Consider the following 26,327-nt stretch of genomic DNA (forward strand, 5'->3'; position numbering starts at 1 on the left):
AGACTTTATCGGCAAGTAATGATATATTTCCAGCAGTATCTACGTGAAATGGTTGCGCGAGTGCATAACAAGCAATTTGAAAGGAATGCGCAAATTCATAAGACACAAAAGAATCTGAGGCGCCAGAATCAAATAAGATGTGAGCAGGTATAGAGTTAACAAGAAATGTACCCGTCACAAGATTCGGGTCCTCGCGTGCCTCCTCTGAGGTAATCTGGAATGCACGGCGCTTAGCTTTTGGCACCTCCTCCTTTTTAGTTGGAGTACCCTTTGATTGTTGAACAGGGGCTTGACTTCTCGCCGGTTGTTGAACAGAAGCTTGACTCCCCGCCCTTTGACTAGTAAGAGTAGGGCAGAAACGCTTCTTGTGGCCAGTAACACCACATGCAAAGCATGTAACACCTTTCATTGGACATACGGGCTTCTTGTGGCCTATTTCTCCACATCCAAAACAGACCACAGATCCTTCCTCTAGTCTGCATTCGCCCAGATGATTCTTTCCACAATTTCGACAAGCTGGCGATTGAAGAGAAAAAGATTGTGACCTGCCGCGGCCACGAAAAGTACTCTGAGATTGGACTTGCTTGCTAGGTTCAGATCGAACGGATTGAGTTGGTGGAATAGGGGAAGCAGGAGCAGTCCTTTCAGTACGTGGATGTTTCGGAACAGTAAGTGTGGCACCACGTAGTTCTAAGTGATGCTCACGTCTTCGAGCATATTCAACGGCTTTATCGAATGACAGTACTTCCCGATTGGCAACGAAATCGTGAATTTCGTGCCGTAGTCCCTCTAAGAATAACTGAATTTTCTCATCTTCAGTTGGAATATACTTTACAGCAAACTGTGCTTTTTGATTGAACTGAGTTTCATACTCATTCACGGTCATTCCTCCTTCTTTAAGCTCGAGGAATTCCTTCTCCAATCTCCTCCTCATATCTAGAGGACAATACTTCCCTAACAAACGAGTTTTGAACATTTCCCAGGCTAAATTCTCCTGGTCAAACCCGTTTAGAGCTTCATATGTTGCTTCCCACCAGACCAATGCTTCTCCGATGAGCATTGCAGAAGCATAGTTAGCCTTGTCTTCATTATCCATATGAGAGATACGAAACACTTTCTCTGTGTTCTGGATCCAGGTAAGAACAACAATGGGATTAAGAACACCAGAAAACTCTGTAGCACCACTACTCTTGAAATCTTTGAACGAGGGACGCTTCACCTCCCCTTTTGAACATTCTCCAGTGGCTTTCTCTTTTCATTTATCACCATTCTTTTTGTGTTCTTCGAGAGTCTGTCGAATAACACTGGTAAATCTACCCAAGAGTCGCTCCTCACGAGGAGATACTCGAGTATTCACTTCCTCAGGTTGAGGACCTCCACCAACCTCAGGGGTATGGCTACCAACCTGTTCAGCCATTGCTCTGCAATATGCAGTAACGTTGTATTTTAGAATATATTAGGGTTTATCCTTACCTAATACTTTTACTTAAATATTTCCTATGGTTTGTATCCCTATACTTACAATAATTAAGTTCATATATTGAACTTCCAATAGTTTAAGTCTAAATACCAATCCGTGGAATTTAGTTCACTTAAACCACTGCTCTGATACCATGATTGGAAGACCCACACTTTCATAGTTGACAATTGTTACTCCGAAACATGTTGCGTGCATATTCATAAAAACAATATTTTATATTGATAAAGTGATTACAAACTACTGGATACAAACCCAGTATTTCATAGTGTTATATATTACATAACTTCCCAGGATTCTATAGATTTATACATATGGGAGTGCAAAATACAATAGTTTCAAACTATTCGAAAATCTCCTATCAAAACAATAGTTTCAAACTATTCAAAAATCTTCTATCAGTATATAACTATACTGGAAGCTTATCTCCTGCAAATTAGTTAAACATTGAGAGGGGTAAGCGGTGACGCTTAGTGAGTTCAATAATAGATACAATATAACGTTATGCCATATATATACTTCAATATGACAGAGGCAAGGAGGATCAAGGAACAACAAAGGCATAATGCGAAAATCTTTCCATATCAATCAATGAGACATAACAATTTCCATACTTGATATACAATCAATAAAGTTTCAACACAAATGGCACAGAAAATACTCAGGAATATCATTTTGCTAGAATATTTAGGCTTTCAGCCTTATCTTAGCATACTACCGAAGCCAAAGTGATGCCTATGTCATACACTTCATGGTCAACAGTTCATACCAATACCCAAGTGATGCCTATGTCATACACTTCGTGGTTAGAGGTTCAGCCTTGCTATAAAAATAGCAGAAATAATAACACGAGATGATAACATGGAAAAGCACATAGCACATATAACACATAACATACAATTATTCCTATATATTAAACTCACCGTGAAATAACCGGGGGTTAAAATAGTAATTTGGGCAGCACTTCGGCTCTAAATATGACTTTCTACGTTGAAAACCGAGAGTTTTCTTGAAAATCGGGCTCTGCGAAGGTAGAGCTTCGAAACTGAAAAGATAAATTTTTCGGGCTTCTCGGGAATCTCGGGACGTGTTTCGGGTGTTGGAATCAATACCAGGGCTTCGGGGGAAGTGGAAGTAGAAGGAATATAAGTTTAGGGGTAAAAAGTGGCAAATTTCTAACATTTACCCGGGAGGTCTCGCACCCCTTATATAGGTGCGAGGTCCGGATCCGAAGCAAGGGGAAGAAGGCAGGTGGCTACGAGGCTCGGACCAGCTGGCAGCAGGGCGAGGCTCGGAAGCGAGGGTCGGAACAGCTGCGAGCTTCGGATTGGTCGGATGACGCAGGTCGAATCAAGAAGCAACACGCGGGTCGGGTCACGAGGGAAGCATGCGAGGTTCACGTGACCGGCTTCGGACACCTGTGTGACACGCATTGCTTCTCGGATGCGCCACGCAGCAGCTTCGGACACGTGGCCAGCTCAGAGCGAGGGTCACGTGGCTGGCACTATTCATGGGATTTTTCTCGAAAATTGTGCCCAATTTTGTAAAATCCATAACTTTCTCATACGGGCTCCGCTTTTGACGTTCTTTATATGCACGCGTAGGGAAAATTATGCTCTACAACTTTCGTTTAGACTTCGTTGGAAAATTTTGACTTTATTTTTATATTATTATTTTTAACAGACCGGGACTGGTAAATTCGTTAAAAATTCATAACTTCTTCATCCGACGTCCGTTTTCGTCAGAATTTTTACCGTTGTACTGCTAATGACGAGACCTTCGATTCTCGTTTAGGTTGTGTCGGCTAAAAATCACTCGATCTAAAATTCGAGTTTTTAGCTGTCTACTGCTAAGCTGAAACTTAGAAAAATCATAACTTCCTCATACGAAGTCAGATTTTGGCGTTCTTTTTATCGAACTTCTCGGTTTAACGAATACTACGACTTTCATTTAGATCACTAAGGCTGAAAAGTAGTTAATCAAAAACTCACTTTTTACGTCATTCGGCACCGTGCCGGTTTTGTCGCGGATCTTCGATTGGTTATAACTTCTTCGTTACAACTCGGATTTCGACGAGGTTTTCGCCTACATGTTTCTAACGAGATTATCTACAACTTTAAATAATAAAACTTTACTTATTTCAAATTTTATATTTTCGCTAAATTTCACTATTTGGCTAATAATTGGAATCTCATAAGACTTCCAATAATTTATGAGTGATTCTAAACATAGTTTTACTTCATTCTAGTAAAAACTATCTGTTAGAACTCAATACTCAATATCACATAATATTTCATAATATTATTTACTTAAAACACGATTTCAAAACGTGTATGTTACAACTTTCACTCAGAAGTTATGCCCCCACAAAGTCGGACACCTAGCTAAAACCCCCCCTTGTAAGTGAGTTATGCTTACCCTACTTCAAGTATAACTTATGTTTAAGTTCATTATCGTTATTATGAACCTATAAACAATACATGAGCTAAGTATTATAAATTATACAAAGTTTTATTATAATACCTTTTAACTGCTCACAGTATGCGAAATCTGGTTTGAAGGGCCGCTTGGGTTGTTAGATTTCAGAACGGCTTAATTGCTAAAATAGTCCTGCCCTCCGGTGTTTCATGTCTAGCCCTTGTCTGTACATAGTAGTTGAAAAGTATTGTTTAACACTTATATAATACAATAAAGACAATATTACTCGTAGACCTTGAGTTAATGATAAATATAGACTAATAATTAGTCACAATAAATATTAGACTAAAATCTAGTGATAATGATACTAGGTTTCATCGAAGGAAGATAAAATTGTTAGAAGCGAAGCGCTGCCCGAGTTTGGAGTCATCACTTTAACAAGTGAGTGCATAGTTACTTTCATCTTACACATAGATATGAAGTATTTAATATAAATTACATGCTATGTGTCCATATTATCCGTGTTCCTGATATCTATGCTGGATGAACAATTTATACATATTTTAGTTGATTTAAACTGTATATGTATTTTTATACCTATAAATATATTGGGTAAAGATGGGTAGATGAAAGATGAGATGAATTATGAGAGATGAAATATGACATAGATGATGAGGGGTGAAAGATGATGAGAAGCCTTGACCTTAATGATGATCCAGTCATCTAGTAGAGTATAGATGACGACCACGGACTATTCTAGATAGTCCAGTGGAACGCTAGTAGGCTCGCAACCTGTAGGTGTTTTTGAACTATGGGTTCACCAGATGTACTCTAAAATCCTGGAAATTGTGCCTAAAGGATAATATTGGCAGCTGTGCCTACTGGGCCGACCCTGAGGATTCAAATACCCAGGACGAGCTGAATAAAAAAGGCCCTTAGTCCTTAACGTGTAACAAATTAAATTATATAAAATAATATTTTTTTAAAACGGCGATAAACTTTATAGCAATAAACATATCAAAACCATAATATTTAATGAATAATTACATATCGTAACAGTTAACCGACGATCCATGAAGCTCTCCTAGCATTCTTGATAGCAAATTGGTTGAGCAACTCTTCGTAGTCTATACTCTCTAAGATTTCGTTCTCGGTAGATATCATCGCCAAACCGCTAATTCTTTCTTGGGACATTGTGGAGAGTAAGTAAGATTTCAATAACTTCAATTTCGAAAAACTCCTTTGTGCAGATGTCACCATTACTGGAATAGTCAACAATATTCTATATGCAAGGCTTGCATTTGGGAAATAATCAAGTTCTTTCAAAAACTTCAAAACATCTACAGGGTTGCTAAATTCATTGTTTTCCAATGTCTCAAATAATTTCAACTCCGTATAAAGTTCATTGGCATCAATATCCGATCTTTCTTCAAACTTGAGTGCTTTTTCAAGACGATGACAAGACGACTTAAGATCTTTATCTTCAATTCCCCTCAACTTATGTGGAAATAAAAAACCAAATACTTTGTCATACTCTTTGAATTATTCAAATCTTGTCTCAAGAGAAGAAATAGCTTGATCAACAATGTATAAGAAATAGTTGACTCTGGAATTCACTTCAGGTGTATATGAAACTTCTTCACTACTTGAACTCTCTTCAAACCTTTTTTTCCTTTCAATCAAATGCTTTTGTGGAAATATGGGATCAATACCCATTTCAATTGCAATCTCCTTAGCTTCACCAATCGCTTTTAAAAAACCAGTTTCTCTATAATCCTTGAAGTACCCAATCAATTTTTTTATTTCTGTAATAGCATTATCAAGATGCATATCCTTTGATTGTAACTTTTTATTCACAATATTCACATGGTTTAGTACTTGATGCCAGATAACAGTTGATACCAAAAATTCAAAGTCACCAAGTTCTTTTTCTGCTAATGAAGTTGCTTCACTTGCAATTGCAACATCATTATCTTTTTCTCCAACTTGAAGTAAAGCTTCTTGTACATCAACAAGTTGCAGTTTAATAGCATTTACACTCTCAACCGGACTTTCCCAACGAGTTTAACATAATGGCTTAAGACTCCATGTTTTAACATTATCTTTCAGAATTTCCCACCTCTTAGTAGAATTTGCAAAGATAGTATAAATGCGTTGGATGAATCCAAAAAATTCATTCCTTTAACACACTTGTTAGCCATATCACATAACGTTAGATTAAGAGAATGGCAACCACAAGGAGTGTAAAATGCTCTAGGATTTATATCTAAAATTCTCTTTTGCACTCCTTGGTGTTTTCCTTTCATGTTTTCTCCATTATCATAGCCTTGACCACACATATCATCAATTTCAAGACCAAGAGACTTTAACTCCTCAAGTGTAATATCAAATAGTCCTTTTCTGGAGGTATCATCAACATTCGAAAAATGTAAAAAAGGACTCTTCGACAGTAATAGAATTATAGAATAACTTTAAATACCTCACTATTATAGTCATCTGTTCTTGGTGACTTGAATCAGGAGTACAATCAAGTATGATTGAGTAGTACTTTGCTTCCTTTATCTTCTTGATAAGTTCCATTTTAATTTCTTGAGCTATCAAAAGTATTAGTTCGTTTTGGATCGTGTACCCAAGATAATGCACATGAAGCTCATCATTTGTGATCCATCACACATGCTCTTTGATAATCGGGTCAAACTCTTCCAACATTTCAATGACACCCAAAAAATTTCCATTACCTGTTCTACATTTTACAAATAAAAAGTGAAATCAATCATAATAATTAACAAAAAAATATTTGTTGGAATTGGAAAAAAAATATACAATCTATAGTTACCTTTTTTATACAACTTTTCATTTGATCCACGGAATGCTAAATTATGTTTAGCAAGAAACTTCACTACTGCAATGATTCTTAAAAGGACTTGTTTCCAGTAGTCTTTTTCTTTCTTGAACTGCTCGTATTGAACATTATCAATTGTTTCGTTCAAGTTCAATCTTTTACGCATATCAAACCACTTATTCCTTTTTGTGAGATGATCCAAGGAAATTTTATTTTCTTTAACTCTACTGGTAACATGGTGCCAATCTGAATAACCTTCATCACCCAATTTACCTTTCGAAATCCCTTTTCTAAACACTTTACAACAAAAACAAAATACCATGTCGAGCTCTTTCGAATATACTAGCCATTCTCTATCACACTTCTCCAAATTTGATAAGGTTCTTGTTTATAAACCTGTAGAAAATCATCTACCAGATTTATAGTAGGGACCATACATAATACTAGTATCTCTTTTAGGACCTTTCTCGACCAAAACTTTAATCTCCTCATAATTAAGTTTTTCCCACCTTCTTGGATCACATATATCAACAAGCTCTTTAACGGGCTCTTTCTCTTGTGTATCTTCTACTTCTACTTCTACATGTTCTTGGTGTTCAATATTATCTTCAACATGCTCTTCAAGAGGCTCTTTATCATGTTGTCTATGGATAAACTTATCTAGAGCACCGACGTTAGCCTTTCTCTTTTCTTCATATAGTTTTCGTTTTTTACATTTTTGACTACCGGATGGTTGTTTAGACTTCATCACTACAAGTTCATTACTTTCGAGATAGGAATTAAATATGATACAGTATAAATGTTTTATAATCTATCACTAAAGTTAATAAGGTAGTATTAATGTAATGAGGAAATTTCATTACTTAAAAGTCAAAAAAACATATTTGGTGTTTTATTGATTGAAGACCTGACTTTGACACAAGCATAATTAATGATTATTAAAAGAAAAATGGATTGGTTAAAGTTGGGGTTTGATTGTCTCTAACTCTCTATAACCAATGAGATTACTTACTTTATGTAATTTGGGGAAGGCTTATTCTAAGTTGGGGTTACATGTCCACTTGAGATTCTGAGTTCACGATCACAAATTTACAATCAAAGAAGTTCTTTTAATCAAATTAGGAGTTCACGATTACAATCAATTAATCAAAGGTGCTAACTGCTAAATGCAATTGCGATTTCTAGTTTTCTACCTTATTAGTTATAAATAACCGATCACCTTGAATGGCTATTGATTGATGAACGATCAATGCTTCTGGACTGCTGCGCATTGGTAATCTACGATTCCTTTATTGAGTAAATAGTAATGTTTTCTTTTTGTTCGCTGAAGCCTTTGCATGTAGACTAAGCAAAGTAATTATCAAGATTTTTAGTTTGGGCTTCATACAATTTAATATACTAAAAAAATGGGCCCCTTAAAAAACAAGGCCCTGTGCACAGGCCCTTGTTGCCCCCCCCCCCTTACCATCGACCTTGTATGCCTAATAGATACATCGTAATCCTGGCAGCTGCGCCTAATGGATAATATTGGTAGCTGTGCCTAATAGATAACCTTTAAACTACGTGTTCACCAAATGTACCCTAAAAACCCTAGCAGCTATGGACTTAATGCCTTATAAATGGGCATTGGTAGTTATGGATTTAGTGCCCTATAGATAAATATTGGCAGCTATGGACTTAGTGCCTAACAGATAACATCGGCAACTATGGACATAGTGCCTGTTGAATTAACCCTGGCAACGATGGACTTCGTGCCTATTCCCTAGGACAATCCTTAGGAATGGATGAATGATGAATAGATGATTCTTAGGGTAGACCCTTAAGAATAAAGAAGATAATGGGGATGGGAAGTTGGGTTAATTGTTGGATGATTAAACATAATAATTATATTATTGTGGGTTGAAAACCCTATGTACTGACCAGGTTTCCCAACCTGACCCACTCAGTTTATTTGTATCACAGGTGTCGATACGAAGCTACATTACATTGAGAAATTAATGGAGATGTAAATCATTAGTGTAAATGAATGTAAGGTCTGTTTATGCTTATGTTTCTGTATTAACGATGACATCCAATGTTTTAATATAAATAAAATACATTTCTTTGGAAATGCTTTGATAATATTATTATCATGTGTTTCTGGGAATAAATTCCGCAATATTATTCTTTAAAATGGATACTCTGATTTTAAAATAAGCATAAATAAAATTTTTAAAATGACTGTGAATTTGGGGATGTCATAATTAGTATCAGAGCATTAGTTTAAGCGAACTAGGAGTAAGGATTTATTTCTAGACTTAAACTTAGAATGTTAAGGGATGATTGTGAGATGAGTGTCTGTTATATTTAGGATGTATGCCTGAATAGACATGAGCACTAGCTTATTTATAGGAGATGCCTAAATCGCTTTTATGTGCTAAATGATTTATGTTATAGCCTTATATGCTTTATGATGCTATTATTTGATCGGATCCATGGTTTATTGCCGACTGGATCTGGAAATTTTATGTGTTCAGGTTTCTAAATGTTTAATTACGGTATTAGAACTGGCATGTAACTTTTCGAAATTATAAGGAGATTTATACGTCTATCGTAAATAAAGCTTTCCCTATCTTAGTTCTCGTCCCTACACACCGAACGTCTGGTTTGGTGTATAGATCGACATTGTGAGAACTCGAAGCGGATTGGGAAACAGGAACCTGCAGCCTGAGCCACAAGTGATTGAGCGTGCACCGTAAGTAACAGCTGCACCCGAGCCAATCACGATGGTAGGAGTACAAGCAATGATGCAGATGATGTTGGATTGTCATATGGAAGAGTCAAGGCGTCTACTTTAACAAAATAGGGATGGACCTATTATACCTGTTGAGGAGCCTGAACTGAACATAGAACAGTGGGAGGAAGGAAACTATAGTCGTGATGTGAGTTAGGTTGAACCTCGAGTGGTTAGAAGAAATAATCGGGATGAAGGAATTTAAAGGAATGGATGCAAGTATAAAGACTTTATGACTTGCAAACCATCAACCTTTACTGGGAAAGAAGATCCAATCAGAGTTATAGACTGGATCTATGAAATGGAGCTAGCTTTCATAACATGTGGTTGCTAGGGAAAGCTACAAACCACTTATGTTGTGTGTTAGTTTAGGGGTGGGGCTCTTCGTTGGTTGAACACTTTGGGAAAGATCATGAGCCCCAATGATCCATTACAACTGACATGGGCAGAATTCTTGGTACACTTTAAACGCAAGTTCTGCTCAGCCCAAAACCTGCTAGAGCTAGAAAACCAGTTTCTGACGTTGAAAAAGGACAACATGTCCATTGATGAGTATACCAATGCCTTCACAGACAAGATGGAGTTTTCTTTGCACATCTTCCCTGACGAGCTAACAAAAATCGATAAGTATGAAAATGGACTACCATAGGAGTACACTGTGCCAGTATGTCAGGCACCTACTCTTAAGGCGGCCATCTGGGTTGCTACTTCTATTGAAGAAATGATCAAAGGAAGAACCGCCAAAAAGGTTGAAGTTGGTGAGAAAACTAAATTTGAGGGATCTTCAAGCTCCAACAAGAACAACATGTTCTCAAAGTCTGGAGGAGGAGGTGAAGCAAAACGGTGTGAGAAGTGCAAAAAAAAACACTATGGAAAATGTGACGAAGAAGTGACTTGTTTCAAGTGTGGAAAGACTAGGCATTACGCCAGTGATTGTAGATTCAACAAAAAGGTGTGTTACGGATGTAATGAAGAAGGGCATATTTCTAGGGACTGCCTGAAGAAAAATGAAGCGGCAAGACCGAATGTGCCGCCAAAACCAAAGGCAAGAGCATTACAAATGATCCTCGATGAAGTAGGTGGCGATGCAAGGAATTAAGAGTAAGGATATTGATAGCATCATATGAAGTAGCCTAATCTAAGAGGCATATTATAGAGTGAACTTGAATACCTATGTAATCGTTTCAAGAAATAATATAAACATTATTTATGTTATCCGATGTGTTAAATGACTATGTGAAATTCTTGTATGGTTACTTGGAGAACTGAGAGGCAATACTTGGGATGAGTATGAGTAGGTGTGAAAGGTAGTAGAGGCCTATAATAGCGGAAGTACAGGAATCGCACTTGGATCAGGGAAAGTCACAAGGTTAACAAGGCACTAGTAATTGAGTTCGTTTTGTTCATGTATGTCATTACCATCATTTCGATAATGACTAAGAAGATGATTTTTATTCCGAATCTAGTGGTAATATCAGATCGAGTCCGGCTAAGATAAGTATGTTACGTGGTTTAGAGAACCAAATTTGATGTAGCATTTGACTTAAGCCAGAAGATTGAAGTGAAAGATAATTGAGACAATCAATAGAAGTATCACAAGTGTTTTTAATGTAAGAAGCTTGTAGCTAGAAGTGATACATGCTAGAATGTGATTATATCACATTAGAACATGTAGGAATGTATCTTCTATTATGGAATCTGACTAAAAAAGACATGAGTCTAAGCGTTGCATCATACGATAAGAGGTCATTAGAACATGAGCCATCGGTCTGTTACGATAATCGAAGTAAAGTCTGTTTACGAAGGATCATGAGTCTCTAATAAGGATCAAGTTAGTAACTCAAAGGTTACGATTGAAAGTCCAACATAGTATGAAGAGCGGGTGCAAGATTGAGCACCATCAATAGTCAAGAAGTCCAAGAGTTAGATACTCATTTGAAAGGACATAAGAGTTACAATTATTACCTAGATGAAAAGATAACATATGGAGTCATTATACAAGTCGTGTTTTGTTGATGATTTCGGGACGTAATCATTCTAAGGGGGAGATAATTGTAACACCCGCAGATTCAGACTAGTCAATTTAGAGAAAGTAAGCATTAAAAATGACTTTTTGATAGAAGATTATTTAGAGTAAATAATCTTAACCAAGTTATAGTATATGTCACAAGGATTCCATACAAATAAAGAACGCTGAAATTCGACTTATAACGAAGAAGTTATGAGCCGTTGAAGTTTTACGACTAAATTGGCACGACGTCGTGTATCGTAAAAAGTGAATTTTTGATAAACTACTTTTTAGACTTAGAGATCTAAATGAAATTCGTAGTATACGTAAAACCAAGAATGTAAACAAAAAGAAGGTCCAAATCTGACTTCGTTTGAGGAAGTTATAATTTTTCTTAGATTTGGCATAACAGTATACAGCCCGGAAATCGAATTTTAGATCGATCGATTATTATCCGACAAAACCTAAATGAGAATTGAAGATGTCGTCAATAGGAGCTCAACTATATACAGACAGAAAAAAACAGACATCGGATGACAAAGTTATGATATTTTAACGGACTTTATTTGTCTAAGCCTGTTAAAATATAACTTTAAAAATAAAGTGAACATTAGCCGATAGAGTCTAAACGAAAGTTGTAGATCACGTCTCTACCTACGTGTGGATATAAAGAACGTCAAAAACAGAGCTTGTATGCGAAAGTTACGAAATTTAGAAGATAATTAATTTTTGAGTTAAGCTCCGAAGCTGACACATGGTAAGATTTGGACCGTTGCTTCCTCCCCATGCCTTGCCACTAGATTGCAACACTTGGAAGCGTACGGCTTGCGTAGGGCTTGGTACGCCTAGCATACATCAAATTTATGCCCCACGTAACTCGGACCTCCAGCCTATAAATAGAGGCGTTTTCTTCATTTCTCTTCACACCTTTTCTAACTCTTCTCTCTCAAACACCCCAAAACTTCTAAATTTTTCCCTAGCACTTCCTAATTGTTAGAGGCGAGTCCTGGAGCACCAGAAGGCACCGAGAAGAAGAGCTTTCAGCTCAGAAGTTCTGCCCCCGCAAAGTCGGACTCCTAGCTAAAACCCCCTTGTAAGTGAGTTATGCTTACCCTACTTCAAGTATAACTTATGTTTAAGTTCATTATCGTTATTATGAACCTATAAACAATACATGAGCTAAGTATTATAAATTATACAAAGTGTTATTATAATACCTTTTAATTGCTCACAGTATGGGGAATCTGGTTTGAAACTGCTTGGGTTGTTGGATTTCAAAATGGCTTAATTGCCAAAATGGTCCTGCCCTCCGGTATTTCATGTCTGGTCTCTGTCTGTACATAGTAGTTGAAGAGTATTGTTTAACACCTATATAATACAAGAAAGACAATATTGCTCGTAGACCTTGAGTTAATGATAAATCTAGACTAATAATTAGTCGCAATAAATATTAGAGTAAAATGTAGTGATAATGATACTACATTTTGTCGAAGGAAATAAAATTGTTAGAAATGAATCATTGTCCGAGTTTGGAGTCTTCACTTTAACAAGTGAGTGCATACTTACTTTCATCTTACACATAGATATGAAGTATTTAATATAAATTACCTGTTAAAGATAATGAGAAGCCTTGACCTTAATGATGATCCAGTCATATAGCAGAGTATATATGACGACCAGAGACTATTCTAGACAGTCCAGTGGAACGCTAGCAGGCTCGCAACCTGTAGGTGTTTTTGAACTACGTGTTCACCAGATGCACTCTAAAATCCTGGCAGCTGCGCCTAAAGGATAATATTGGCAGTTGTGCCTAATAGATACATCATAATCCTGACAGCTGCACCTAATGAATAATATTGGCAACTGTGCCTAATAGATAACCTTTGAACTACGTGTTCACCAGATGTACCCTAAAAACCCTGGCAGTTATGGACTTAGTGCCTTATAAATGGACGTTGGCAACTATGGATTTAGTGCCCTATAGATGGATATTGGCAGCCGTAGACTTAGTGCATAACAGATAACATCATCAACTATAGACTTAGTGCCTGTTGAATAAACCATGGCAGCGATGGACTTCGTGCCTATTCCTTAGGACAATCCATAGGAATGAATGCATGATGAATATATGATTCTTAAGGTAGATATTTAAGAATAGAGAAGATAACGGGGATGGGAAGTTGGGTTAATTGTTGGATGATTAAACATAATAATTCTATTATTATGGGTTGAAAACACTATGTACTCACCAGGTTTCCCAACCTGACCTACTCAGTTTATTTGTATCACAGATGTCGATACGAAGCTACATTACACTGAGAGATTAACGAAGATGTAAATCATTAGTGTAAATGAATGTAAGATCTGTTTATGCTTATGTTTCTGTATTGACGATGACATCCCAATGTTGTAATATAAATAAAATACATTTCTTTGGAAATGCTTTGATAATATTATTATCATGTTTTTCAGGGAACAAATTCCGTAATATTATTCTTTAAAATGGGTACTATGATTTTAAAATAAGCATAAATAAATTTTTTAAAATGACCATGAATTTGGGGATGTCACATTTATCAAACATAAGCTAAACTAACTTCAATAATCCACGAAAAGAGAAATTAACACATAGTATATGAGATCATCTAATCTAAAATAAAGTTAAAGGGTATTAGCCCATACTTACTGAAGAAAAACACACAATCAAATAGAAAGCTAGGTTAAACATAATTAAGTCTAGGCAAATCGAACGAATTATGTCGAATTCTTGCTTTAATGTCTTAAACTCTTTATCTCTAATCTTCTTTTGCCTTCCAAGGTTTTTAGTTGCCTTTCAATTGCAACTCTCTACCAGAATTTTGTGATTTCGACCTAGAAGTTAATGTTTATACTTCCCTAATATTAACCTTCACGTCGTAATAATAAGAGTGTCACATCGTGAGATACATAATGATCCCGTATGCACAAAGGCTTCCATTCATGTTGAGGAAGGTTCAATAGTTGACACGTCATCACGTCGTGACCAAGAGATGGTTACATCGTGAGAGACATTTTCATGCATGAATCGAGAAGTTTCCAAATTCCATGTAATGAGATGTAGTTTTCCACATCGTATGAACTTCAGTTTGCTCGATTTTCCTTTTCTCTTGATTTCTCTAAACTCCAAGTTTCCATCTTTCTTTAGTTTCAGTCCTTTTTGTTTTGTGGAAATCCTTTTTGGCAACAAAATAGAATTAAAACATTATAAGTACCAAGTATATTTGCATTTTACCAAAATATAACTCAAATGTATTAAAATAATATATATATATATATATATATATATATATATATATATATATATATATATATATATATATATATATATATATATATATATATATATGACACTATAAAAAACAGAGTTGAAACGAAGAAGTTATGATTGTTTGAAGCTGGAGTAGAATTGGGTGAAAAATCGTCGCGACGAGATGGGGAGAATGTCACCAAGATGTGGAGATTCACCACAAGATGCCAAGCAGGTTGCCACGAGGTGGCTGTTGTGCAGCCCAAACCCGTGATGTTTTAGGGTTTTTAGTGTATTTAATGGGTGGTTTCGTGTTTCTAGGGTATTTTTCTATTCTCCGTCATATCTAGAGCCTATGGAGAGAAACATTAGCCTCCCTTTCACCACTTTGAGCCTCCCATTTCCCCTCTCATCCGTTTTTTGGAGTGTTTTGGTGGTTTTGGAGTGATGTTTTCATGCAAGATTGATCCTTGAAGCTTGACAATTTAAGATATCAACTTTCATCTATCTTTTGGATCTTTATAAGTGATAAAGTTCCAAGCTTTATTGCACTTTCATCTTTGGATCTATATGCATTTGGTGTTTTTGCCATTTTAATGAGTTTTGGTCCCATTTTAGGTTTGTTCCATAGAGTTTGGAGAACTCTTGATCTTTTGATTGATGTTTAGCTTTAGATCTGGTCATTTGGTGGAGTAGATAGTACATGTAAGAGCTCTCTTTACTCCATGCATGAAGAAAAGTGTGCTTTGGACATCTTGTGATCTAGGGCTTTAAATATTGCTTGTTTGGAGCTTCTTAGTGAATAAAGTTTGAAACTTTATGAATTTAGACATCACAAGGAATCAAATGTAAGTGTTGGAAGCTTATACTTAATGGATTAAGTCTTTTTGGAGTTGTTGGAACCGGGCAAACCATGACGTGGTCAAGGCATGACCACGACGTGGTGGTCAGTTTCTTCGTGATCTACTTTGGGTCAGACCACGACGTGGACATGGTATTGCTACGACGTGGTGATGTTTTGAGTTGACTTTGACCATTGACTTTTTGACCAAGTTTGACTTTTGGTCAAACATGGGTAGAATTGAGTATTTAGATAAGGAATAGTCTTGGTTTGGCTTTAGGTAGCTAGTATAGTTGTTTCTGTTGTTGAGAATTTTGTGGAGCTTCTAATTTTTTTTTTTGCTTAGGTGAGTTTTCTCACTATACTTTATACTGCACTATGTATCCTTGTGTGTAGGATGTTGTTATGTTGTAGTGATATGTTAGTCTAGTAGATCTATTATGATTACTTGTGTGTGCTAATTATTGTTTGTTTGTTTGCATATGTCGACATGTTGTGGTTGGGTTGAGGCGGTTCTGCTTTGTGTTGTAGGCCAAGAGACCCAGACGGTCCAGTTGTTACTGTAGGCCCAAGGAGAGTGGTCCAACTAAGTTTTGTAGGCTCAAGAAAGTGGTCCAACTATATGTTTTAGGCTCAGGAGAGCGATCCAGGTGTATTGTAGGCCTTGCGAGGCGGTCCAGTCAGACTAAAGGCTCATGTATGCATGCATTGCATGTGTATTGTTGTGTGGGATATGTTGGGGAACTCACTAAGCTTTGGCTTACAGTTGTGGATTAAATGTTTTGTAGGTACTCATCAGACTGCGAAAGTAAGATTGTACGCGCACATCATCAGTTCTATGATTTGAGATTCCACGTTGTTTTCCTTTATAACTATGATTTTGAATTATGGTCTTTGTACCAAAGATTTTAACTTGGATTTATTTTACAAAAATGGTTGTTTATTCTATTTTAAAAATGAAAATTTTATTCAGGAAATTGGGACGTTACAAGTTGGTATCAGAGCCCTTGTTTTAGGGATTTGGATGAACACTCATGGGATTCCAAACTCAAACTAAGGATCTGAGAATTTTTATAAAACTTTTTGTAAAGAATGAACTTAAAGAAAGAAAGAAAGGAAGATGCATTGTGTACATTTAGCCAGAGCTCAAAGGAAGTGATCTCCCAAAATATCCATACAGGTTATATATATATATATATATATATATATATATATATATATATATATATATATATATATATATATATATATATAAGAAAACTATTCGACAAAAGAGCTATTTATCGCCGCCGCTTTGTGCGGGCAAACATCTAGTATATATATATATATATATATATATATATATATATATATATATATATATATATATATATGTTGATATGAGAATTTGTTGGGGTGAAAAGTTATTCATGGAATGACTTTGTAATGGTTTGACTCTTGTACACCCACTTGCATGTGGTATTGATGCCTTGTGACATGAGAGATAGATAGATAGAGAAAAGAGAGAGAGAGAGAGAGAGAGAGAGAGAGAGAGAGAGAGAGAGAGAGAGAGAGAGAGATGTTAGAACCTCTATATATAGTGGGTATCATACCACTTGTAGAGGTGTGCTTGAGAGTTGTAGTTCATAGTGACTAGTGAGTGAGATATTTATGGAGTTCTAGATCTAGTTCCTTTTTTGTACTCATTCCTATGATCGAATGCATCTTTTAGCACCCAAATCACTATGTTCTTTGTGTTCTTTTAATTCCGCATGCCAAATCAAATGCTCATAATTCACTACAATTGGTATCAGAGTAGATCTTTGAAGATCAAAGCGATTTTTGAAGAAACGGTTCTCGGTTTGGCTACATTCAACACAATTGGAACGTTTATGGTGAGTCTCTCAATGATCTCTCAAAATCTCTTTGATTCGTGCTTGCATTTTTTTATTTTTGATCATTTTGACTCATTGGATCAAATTTTTTAAAAAAACCCATTTGTTATGATCCAATAATTTTTTCATTGATCAAGCCCAATCTAATCCAATATTCTTTTGTTTGATTCGATTCTCGATTCCTGTTGTTCATTTGAATTAAAATTTGGCACAAACAATTAATCCATTACTGTTCATCCGAATTTCCATTGTGGATAGAATCTAAAAATCATATTTCTTTTGTTTATCCCAATTCGTGTGATTGAACTCTTTAATATGTTACTGTTCATGAACAGTTTTGAGCGCATACATTTTTTTTATCTGATAACTTCATGATATGAGCGCAAAAGGTCATCTAAATCTGTTTGACTCTAATTCAATGATATTCATCATTTGTTGTACGCCATCTGCTTTCTCAAGTTGTACTCTTGGATGTTTTTATTCCAATTATTTGTCACGATGTTCATGCGATTCGGTTTCGTCTCATCGTTCCTAATAACCGATTAGAAGTATTTGTTAATCAGAACTTGTGGATCGATTTTATATGAGTTGTTCTATTATAAATCAATGATGATCAAGTTGCGCTTGAGAAATTGTGAAATTGCTTCTTTGGTTTTAATGAATATGTTCAAGAACAGTTGAAGGAGATGAAGAACTGTTGAATAAACACTTTTTGATCCGAAATTTGATGGTTTAATCATCAATTTTGTGTTTGTTGACCATTGATTTCAAAAAGTCAAACTCAGATTTTCAAGTATGATTCTATGAATTTTAGGTTAAAATTGGTTGATACAAGTTGACCTTGGGTTGTTTGATGACGAAATTGTGTTTGATTTAGGTTTAATTTCGAAAATTGCTTGGGTTGGAGTTCTTGGTGTCGAACACAGTGAATGTGTTCTTGTTCGCATTGTTTAATGTGATTTAGAAATCAAACATCTTTGTGATCAATGTTGATGTCGAATGATGAAGACTTTGAGTTCAGAAGATTTTATTTCGACATGTAGTATCAATTTTGGTGTCGAATCGTACTTTGTTGACGTTGGCTTGAGAACGAATGTTTGTGTTCGTGGTCAACAGGAAGTTTTGGTTGGAGTTTTTCGATATGGTGTAGGTGATTTCGCTATGAGAAGGTTTAGAAGTCAAAATTGATTTTGTTTTGGGCGGATGATCGAACTCAGTTTCGGAATGGGATGATTGGGTTTATAGGTCACATATGAGGTTCTCGCAATGTGTAGATTGTGTTGATGATCAAACGTAAGTTCGCATACAAAGAAATGAACGTTCGTATATAAGGCTGCAATTTGGGTCTTCGCATTGTAAAATTGATTTGAAGATTCACATCTACGATCACGTTTTGGGGTTAGAATTGCGAAGGCTTAGCATCTAAGAATCATCGATTGGATTGTGGTTGAAACCAAGTTCGTATATGGGTTAAAATGGTTCGTTCGTATCTAGTACCTATTTGGAAGTCATCATTCGCAATCTGTGATGTTTTTGAGACGTTCGCATATGGAAGTAATGTGGAGAAGAAACGAATTGTATCAATTTACATCCTTATACTTGTTGGAATAATGTCTAAGGTCATTAACTATTGGTAATATTTCTAATAATAACAGAGTCTTTTTAGGTTGCCCTCAAGACCCAAATTGAGTAGAATAAATAAATGAGAAATTGGTTTATTAATTATTATGGTTAATAATTAATTAGAAACTAATTGGAAATATATTTTGGGAATTAATTAACAATTTAATTAACTAAAGGGTTTAATATTCATTAATCGATAGTTGGTTAATTATGAATGTTCCAGAACCTTTATGGGATTAGGGTTGGATGAAAATCACTCCATCCCACATGGGAAAGGAGTGAAATTTCATTCTTAGGCCTCCACCCCACATGGGAAGGAGTACAAAACCCTAGGAAGGGATCCAAGGCTATAAATTGGGTCTTAGGGATTTCATTCTTCCTTGCACCTTGGCTTGAAGTTTTGCCAACCCTTATTCCTCTTCCCAAAGGGACGATTTTTAACCCTCTTTAGGTTTGTGAAATTGACCCTTCTCCTTGTTATTTTTATTACACTATTTGGTGTCATTAGGTGTGATACCATTAGAAGGATTCTGGTTTGGGTCATCTAATCCAAGCCACTTCATGGATGATCAAGATCTCAAGCATGGAGATCAAGGGCTACATAAGATGCATGTTTTCTTATTGTTTTTATATTTTCATAGGGTAGATGTAATTAGTATGAAACCATAGATCCATAGGTTGCATGTACACTTAGGTATATCGTAGTTTCGATTTTTCCGCTACGTAGTTTCATGTGTATTTGATGCGTAGAAAACCCAACAGTGGTATTAGAGCCATTGGTTCATAATTACATTTATCCTAGATCCATGTTTTCTGAAAATACTTGTTTGAAATTGAATGATAGAATAATAATTGAAAAATTCGTAATTGTTAAAACCTTAGTTGCAGCTCACGACGTGAGCTCGCCAGCATCAGGGTTTCAGATTTTCTTCCATTTTTCAAATATTAAGGTTTATTAAATATGGATAATTACCAAATTTAAATTGTTTTAAATCTGGAAAATTGATAAATATTATTTGAATGTGATTGTTTAAATTTGATTATTTGTTTATTATTTAAATAATGAATTTAAATATGTAATATTATTTATAATGGAGATTTATAAATTTGAATATTAAACCCTTATGATTTATTAATTGTTACATTGCGTCCTTGCAATAAATTAGAATTAATAATAGACAACTGAATTTAAAGAGTTTTAAATTTACCCATTGTATTTATATATATTAGAATTGTGTCTATTATATGTAAGTTACAACATACGCCCTCGTATGTTTTAAATATTGACATTGTCAGTCTTACCATGAATAGACTCACCCATTCTAATGTAGGGGTTTAAAGAGGTCACTATGATTCCTAATGAGGCCGGTTTTTAATATGCTTCGCGCTTACCACCCTCACCGCCCTATTGCATTTTGAGAATGAAGTTACCGAAAGGGTTTAATAGTGATAATGGTCAATCTAAAAGTATTCTAAATACAAGTATAAAACAAAATCTCGTTTTATTAATAGAATGTGAGTTTATATTATCCATGAAGATTTCACATTCTCTTTATATTAAGTTGGTGGAGATCGTGTGGTTAACCGGCACGTCAATCTTGAGTATAGTTGAGAATGATATGTAACTCGCGAATCTCAAGCGTAACTTGAGCCGAGGGCCATGAGATTTTGCATGGTTAATTTTCAATCTATTTAATGTGAATCTTATGTTATCCTTAAAAGTTGCACATTCTCTTTATAACTTATTGATGGAGCTCGCGTGGTTAACCGACACGTCAATTTGAGAGTATAGGTAGAGAATGGCGTGGAACTCGCGAATCTCAAGCGTAACTTAAGCCGGGGACCATGCGATTTTGTATGGTCGATTCACCATCTGTTCAGTGATCCGCAGTGACCCCGTTATTGAATTTGAGATGAACATAACCCAAGGTTAACATGCCATTGATAGTCAATGAAAAGATCTAGGAATTTCGTAGTGATCGAAATTGGCAAAGGGCTTTGCCTACCTAAATAAATTTATGGTATGTTTACGACATCCCTTTACACACCGTGAAGTCAAATATGCATCCTAGCCTTCTAAAATAATTTTATTTAGGGTGATTATTTTCTAAGGATAAGTAAAACAAACTGTAATGGAATTTGATATTGAATGATGTCTATAACCTTGTCCACTAAAATCTACTGCTTTAAAACCTTTGAAAGGATTAGCTATGAGGATGATCAATATTGTTAAATTCGTAGTTTGGGAATAGTTCTCAGAAACAAAAAGAAAGATCATGCCTTTGATAAAGCTCTTCCTAAGGTTACTCAAGACATTGCATTATAATATATTAGAAAGCACAATTATTAAATGTACGCTGTAAATAGATATATTGAAGTAAAATGGAATTTCCTTGAGTTAGAAGTTGACTAGGCTTAGTCAACTAGTTGACATGTACATATAATCAGTTCATTCTGATTTTGATATGAACAACTTGGAATATCCATGAAGGGAGTTGTGTAGCATGTTGAGGTTTCCTTTTGGAACTAACATGTCCAATCATAGAAACTCAAACTTCAAAACACTCCCGTGTTTTACTATCATGAACAGAAGTCCTATTCAAGTGGCGATTAGTGTTGGCCCAAATACTAAGGACAAAGGAAGTCCTATTCTGAGACATGTTTTGATAGCTATTCAAGAAAAGTACTTAGAAAACATACATGCCCAAATGTATATTTGAGGTGAAACGACTGAAACATGAAGAAGTTAAATTTGATCATGGATCACGAGCCCTTGCTACTTTCTATAGGATCAAAACATAACTAGTTCTCACATGTTTGGTGTTCAATCAAATATATGGATTTATAATGCCATCAGAACATTACCTTTAAACCTTGAGTATTTTACTAAGGATTGAGTACTGACATTTGCAAGAATGTATAGTGACTGAAATGAAGTAAGAAGACCCAAACATGGAGAAGATAATTTGATCATGAATGTCAAGCCTTTGCTCATATTCAAGGGATCAAAAGACAACTCTTTTCCCAAATATTTACTCTATGGTATTATAATTGAAATTCTTTATACTATGATTCATGAGATAGTTCTGACTTATTTAAATGTAGAGCATTCTAACATGTTAAAAGAAAGTCATGAAATCTATGAACCTAGTATAGTAACAGTAGTTCAAAGTTGATTCAAATATTTGAATAAGGTGTATTATTGTGAGAATATCTATTGAAATTAGTTCAACTAATGGATCGTTTAGATTGACCATAATATGTACTTATTCAAATACATCCGAAGGTTTGAGGTGAAATGTATTTGTGGAATCATAGTCTTGAATATATAAATGGGAAATGTATTACCAAGTATCCAGTTGGATCGGATTTTGGATATCATTTGACCTTGAGTCTTAAGATAAATGCAAAAATCTTATTTATCAAGATAGATGATGAATATATCATTGGGTGATGTGAATATTTGTTGGAATTAGTTTTCACTAATGGATCATTCAGATTAACCACAATACATTGTGAGACCAAATTCGTATGAATGTGAGTATGGAACCTTTCAGGTGTTCAGAGCTCTCATAAAGCGAAGTTAAGAATCAACTGGGCAATAGGATGAGACACTCATAGTGAGAATCTCAGTCCAAACTTTATCGATCATCTAAGTAGTTGTGGAAAAGGCTCACGATCTATCTCCACACAAGACACTGCCACTAGGAAGTGTTAGTTGGATAGAGAAACAAATCATTCATTGATTTTGTACTAGATGAGTCACACTATGTTTACTAATAATTCATGGATTGTACCATGAATAGTGTTATGAGAAGTCCTTTGGTCTTGTACCAACTAGTAAGGTTCATGAAAAACTCTATGATATGTGAAGTGGGATTCATTCCTTACTAGCACATATGTAAGTTTACGATTATGAGGCTTATGCTTGTTGTGAAGCGCTCAACGATCTAGAACTTTGAATAGAGATGTGTTATCTCGTTGGAGAACCCATCAAGCATTTTGGATAATTGTTTAACAATCCTTTTGACAAAAAAGTGTATGTTGCTCGAGGGTCACTCTTGCAAGAGAGGGAGATGATTTCTAAAAGGGCTAGTGGGAGCCACATTGATCTTGATAAGATTTGAGAGTCAACCAACAAAGAGCCTAAAGTTGGACCTAACATTCAATTCATGATTGAAAGAGCTATTATGGAAACTGACATACCTCCATCTCTTCTTTATAGATCTGATAGATGACATCATATACTAGTTATGTAATAGTTCATATTACTAAGGTATGTGAGTCACTGGTAGATAGCAATCAGAGTGTACCAGCTATGAGAAGCTATGGTAGGCCCTAAAGGCTACAACGTGGAAGGAGGTAACGGAGAGCGATATTTAGTCTATGTGTGTGAAAACTTGGTAGATCAAGCACCTGGCCTTAACCATTAGGTATAAGTGGATCTTCAAGAATAAACAAGCATGGATAGGAACAAACACATAATCAAACCAAGAAAGGTTGTGAAGGATGTGTAAGCTTGCTAAGTTCATTTACGGAGTGAAATAAGCATCTCACGAGTGGGATCATTATTTCAATGAGAAAGTTCAAAGACTTTGAATTTCTAAAAATAAATATGAGACACACATATGTCAGAGCTAGTGGGAGTAATTGGAATCTATTTTTCAATGAGAAAGTTCAAGGAGTTTGAATTTCGAGAAACATAGATAAGCCATAAATATGTCAATGCTAGTCGGAGCATTGTAGTCACCCTTGTATTGTACATAGATAATGTACGTTTCAGAGGAAACTATATTCTAACTTAGAAAGTGTAAAAACTTGGCTTGGTATGAGAGTTATTTCTCTATAATATACATGGGAGATAAAGAACATGTACATAGATCAAAGTGATTCGTTGAATTGAGCCAAAATACATGGACTGTTGAGGAAAATCGACATGTAGAACTCAAAAAGGAGTTTAGGCTTATTAAAATATGGCATGACATTGAGTGGTGCTAATGTCCTAGTTCTACTGTTGAGCTAGAGGTTATGATTCGTGTCCCACATGCTTCTACTATGGGGTCGATCATATATGCCATGACATGTACCAGATTTGATGACTCGTATGCCTTGAGCATGACAAGTTGGATTAGATCAATTTGGAAAGAATCAGCGAATCAATATCAAGAACATTCTTAAGTGTCCTAGGAGGACAGACGAAATGATCTTGACAATATGGAAGAGTTCATTGTAAAAGTTACATTGATGCTGAGTTCCACACTAATAAAGACGATTCCGTTCGCAGTCGGAATTCGTGTTTGTCACACCCCCAAACCAGAACAACGGAAACGTTCGGGGGCGGAGGACGTCATGTAAGTATCACAACACATGCATTATAGTAATCAAAGTACAAACAACCATTGCATTAATAAGTATAAGTTTTACATAAGTGTTTAAACACTACATATTCAAACATCAAAGTAGATACAGTAGAAGACAAGAATCGCAGTACGGTACTAGGTAGTCTTCTCAAAAGCTTCGGGAGTGTACCTGTCTACTGGATTCCTGAGAATACAAGTTATTTTGAAAGAGTAGATCAACATTTAAGCTGGTGAGTTCATAACTATTTTAGTTATATAAAGTATACTCTAAGTTATTGGAAAAGTTCGTTGGTTCCTCCAGGAAATCCTATATTTCCTGATGTGATAAAATGATAACCTCAATAGTTCCCTCTGCAATTACTTAGTTTATACTAGTTATATATAACCTAATATCGAATGGACAGGTAAATGGGTGAATCTGCCCTAAGCCCACAACCAAACAAGGAACAGGAAGTAAGGCGGAAGTCACACATTTCACTGTCAATCAGATATTACTTATATATAACTCTGATGTATAAACTAAGGAATTATAGAATTAGCCACTAAAGGTCCTTTATGTTATACTAGTTTAAAGAGAGTGAATGACTAAGTTCCATCTGATAAGTAGTTTTAAATCCCCATAAAACCGTTCTGATAAGTAGTTTTAAATCCCCATAAAACAGTTCTGATAAGTAGTTTTAAAACCCATAAAACCGTTTCTGAATAGTAGTTTTAAATCCCCATAAACCGTTCAGTTTTATTTATGGAAGGAGATTAATACGGTAGTATTTCTTAAAAATAAACTACCGATGAATAACTACCCTAATATTAACCTGGTTAATTAGGGTTTAAAATGTGATAAAGTTGTAACCATGCTGGACTAGAATGTACACGACGACCTACTGGTGTCGAAACTGAATATGTGACATTTGTCACCCCATGGCTGGTCTACCGGATTGTAGCTAGCAGTCGGGATGTGGGATTGTCGATCCCGTATAGATCTATAGTCACAATGCCCGCTCTCCCTCCAGGAGATTCTGGTTACAAGGATATAACATAACAAGTATTGCTATGTCCTGAAGACGTACCATCACATTTTAGTTTGAGTAAAGATTGAATTATAACCTTTTCTTGACAAAGTAATTTGGATCTCGTATACTTATCTAGAAAAGATTGAACTATAAAATCTCAACTATATATAACCTTATCGTATTCACTTAGTAATTATAGACTTACCAGAAAAGATCTTTTTAACATTTCCCCAAAGTTATTTATGGTACCTAAAATACTTCCATGGTATTTTAATTATAAGTTTGATTCTTGGACTTCTAGATATAAGAAGTTGATAAGTTTTCAGTTTTCTTGTTATAGCATCCTAAAATACTCCAATAGTATTTTAACCTTTATGTTTGGTTCTAGAATTCTTCTGGTACCTAGGTAAGTTTTAGATTTGTTGCAACACTACAATCACTCCCAAACACATGTCGGTCATGTCTCAAATAAATATAGTTGATCAGGCTATATTGATCCCAGATATGATTACATAACTGTCCAGGTTTAACTGTAATGTCCAACATCCAAATACTTTTGTTTTGTTCTTCTTGTGATTCTCGTTCTAGTATATATATATTTTGCATGTACTTATACTTTTATAAAATATTGTTATATTTTTAAAGTATAATTGTTGGTCAGAGTGTTTTTATCCCAATATGTTTATAGTTGTATATCTTTTATGACTGATATACTGAGTTCACTATAAACAATGCTCTGATACCAATCTGTCACACCCCCAAACCAGAACGGCGGAAATGTTCGGGGGCGGAGGACGTCATGTAAGTATCACAAC

The 26,327-nt window shown here is 35.5% G+C and overlaps 2 protein-coding genes across 2 annotated transcripts; both read right to left on the reverse strand.

Annotated features, from left to right (window-relative positions):
* Window positions 1–4,954: 4,954 nt before the first annotated feature.
* LOC145131594 (uncharacterized) lies at window positions 4,955–6,475 on the reverse strand. The gene is made up of 4 exons (XM_079066266.1): window positions 6,375–6,475; window positions 6,015–6,295; window positions 5,513–5,895; window positions 4,955–5,392 (listed from the first exon to the last, which is right to left on the reverse strand). Exons 1-4 carry the CDS (start codon window positions 6,473–6,475, stop codon window positions 4,955–4,957), a joined length of 1,203 nt encoding a protein of 400 aa, XP_078922392.1.
* Window positions 6,476–6,562: 87 nt separating this feature from the next.
* Window positions 6,563–7,485, reverse strand: LOC145131595 (uncharacterized). Its single transcript, XM_079066267.1, has 3 exons — window positions 7,152–7,485; window positions 6,732–7,034; window positions 6,563–6,633 (listed from the first exon to the last, which is right to left on the reverse strand). The coding sequence occupies exons 1-3, from the start codon at window positions 7,483–7,485 to the stop codon at window positions 6,563–6,565; spliced, it is 708 nt and encodes a 235-aa protein (XP_078922393.1).
* Between the last annotated feature and the right edge of the window lie 18,842 nt (window positions 7,486–26,327).

The sequence above is a fragment of the Lactuca virosa genome, chromosome 8 (genome assembly GCF_052849685.1).
Source record: "Lactuca virosa cultivar CGN04683 chromosome 8, Lactuca_virosa_CGN04683_v6, whole genome shotgun sequence".
NCBI classification, from domain to species: Eukaryota; Viridiplantae; Streptophyta; class Magnoliopsida; order Asterales; family Asteraceae; genus Lactuca; species Lactuca virosa.